Here is a 2,439-nt window from a genome sequence, read left to right as displayed (position 1 = left end):
TGTGTGTGTGTGTGTGTGTGTGTGTGTGAAGTCCAGTGAACTTACAGAGCAGAAGTGTAAACACAGGTCTAGACTATTGCAGGGGGTGTTAATGTTAAGTAGGTTTGATAACAGCACAAAGCAGATCAGTCTTTCGCAACACAACCACTGAAACGTTTTTATAAACGGAAACAAACTCATCTTCCTTTAAATGGTCAATCTACCAGTGAAATGAAAGGTTAAATGCAGCCAATCGAATGTTTAACGGGCCGTATGAAAGTCTAAGGTGGAGTAGGACACTGTCTATTTTAGGTTTCCTTGTCAAACAGTAAAGTACATGATGTTTGTGAACGTAAGCGACTCATTTGAGCCTCAACAAAAGCACCCAATGAGCTGCTGCGGCGGTCAACACGCTTTCACATTTAACACAAAGGCACAAAGTTTGTTTAGGCATCGGGTTTGATAGCAAACGGCAGACGAGAGGTCAGCGAGCGCCTCATTACCTCACGGTGTCTGGAAACTAAACCACACGTGCAAAAGAACATTGCAAGAAAGGACATTGCTTTTATATTTTATTCTATTTACAGCACATTTAAAAAACTCCTCCGTGTCAAGCAGCGGCAGATATAAAGTGCTCGACGCCCGCAGAAAGTCCAGCTGGAAAAACGCACCCAAACCTGCGCAGCTCTTGAAACGCTCGAGTCCCGCAGGTCAGCCAGCCGTCTGGACGTCCCACGTCCCAGCAGACACACAGATAATCAAGCCCATGTACGCCTGCACTCACTCAGCAAACACATGATCACCGACACGCTGCTTTTTATGCTTTAATAAAAGAGACGGTGCATAGGAGCGTACAGTTCTCTCCAGATCTCAGTGGGACATTTCAGAAGGAGGAAAGCGACGTAAACCGGGCTAAACGCGAGAATACAGTGTACACAACTTCCTGAAAGCATCGTTTAATCGAAATCTCCATCACAAAAATTTAAAATCACTTCAAAAGCGATGGGTTGGCTCCTCCGAGAGTCTGCAAACTCGAGTTAGAGTTCACAGCAGGCCACCAAGGTATGGTTAAAGTGCTTCTCTTAACGTGACACATTAAATAATTAAAGCAAAACATCACATAATCAAGAGTGAAAACGAGGATGGAGAGACATACGAGAGATATATTTCTGGGAGAGGACAGAGAAAGTGAAGCGACTGACATACTGACATACTGCATGGTGTAAGACCTACATGATGCAAAAAGGAATTTCACATTTTCATAATCTGAAGAAACAGACAAAGTAAGACTTGTCGTTTTGTATTATAATACGGATATTTGTCAGTCCGTTCGGATCAGATCCAAAACGGACGTAAGAGTCATAAGAAACAGCAGCAGTGTGATCTTACAGGAGGCCAGTCACCAGTCAAGTGTTTTTTTTCGTGAATAAATACATTCGGATTTAGTGTCAAGCTACTTCTTCTAATATCATGTACGTCTTAAAAAACAAACAAACAAAAGATGGAGAGACAAACGGGGGAATTGTTCCCACATTCTCCTCGTGGCCCCTCAAACACAGTCCGCTCATTGCATTTTCTTCCAACAGCCACATGTGGAGGGAAATAAAGCACCTTCCCTCATGATATCCGTGGCAAATGAAGACGCTCTGGGGACATCACCACGTCCTGGGTGCGCCTGCAAAACCCTGAATGACAGCCAGTCCACTACCATCCTCGTCCTCTGCGGAGAGAAAACAAACAGATACATGAATAGACAGAACAGTATTCAGTATCGATAAAAAAAATGCAATTAATTGCATTATTTAAACCCAGTAATTGCATGCACTGCGCATTGATATGCTTATTTGAGTATGATGTCAACATGCTAAAATCAAACCACTGGGAGTTTGTGGTCAAGCATTTGAAGTAAAGAGCTTGCAATGTATTTTTTTGTGAATGGTGATGCAAAAAAAATGCATGCATAAAAATGCACAAATGATGCATAAAATGCATGCATAAGCACAAGGATTCATAATAGTGCATGCATGTAAGAATGCACAAATTACACGATAACGCATGCACAAAAATGCACTAATGACGCATATAAAAATGCATGCATAAAAATGCACAAATTATGCATAACTATGTACTGAAGTTTGGATCTGCAGATATGTAGTCCTGCAAAGCACAGTCTAGATGTGACTAAATATGGCTGGATGGAATGGAAATTCAGGAGTGCAAACACTGGCAGTGGGAGCTCCGGCTTGTGAACTTGAGCCGATATTGAACCAAGACAGCATCTGATCTTCGATAAACATGAGGTGACCTAGCAATCTACAAAGAAACTGAAGCCATGGGAACCAACCGGGAAGTTAAAGACGTTTCTATGCTCAACGAAACAAATCAAGCCTACTGTTTTCAATAACGTTTGGAGCTCATGAAATGTAAAGAAAATGCACACCTAAAAACACAAGTGATGTA

At 41.9% G+C, this 2,439-nt stretch overlaps 1 protein-coding gene across 1 annotated transcript in view; it reads right to left on the bottom strand.

The window, feature by feature from the left end:
- Positions 1–1,634: 1,634 nt before the first annotated feature.
- Positions 1,635–2,439, bottom strand: part of LOC107571643 (PWWP domain-containing protein 2B-like) — an 8,715-nt gene continuing 7,910 nt past the window's right edge. The window contains exon 3 of the mRNA XM_016257978.1: positions 1,635–1,699. Within this exon, the coding sequence (XP_016113464.1) occupies positions 1,635–1,699 (65 nt within the window). The remainder of the gene's footprint in view (positions 1,700–2,439) is intronic.

The sequence above is a fragment of the Sinocyclocheilus grahami genome, unplaced genomic scaffold, assembly GCF_001515645.1.
Source record: "Sinocyclocheilus grahami isolate Dianchi unplaced genomic scaffold, SAMN03320097.WGS_v1.1 scaffold1625.1, whole genome shotgun sequence".
In the NCBI taxonomy this organism is placed as follows: Eukaryota; Metazoa; Chordata; class Actinopteri; order Cypriniformes; family Cyprinidae; genus Sinocyclocheilus; species Sinocyclocheilus grahami.
This window is presented reverse-complemented; position numbering and strand designations above follow the sequence as displayed.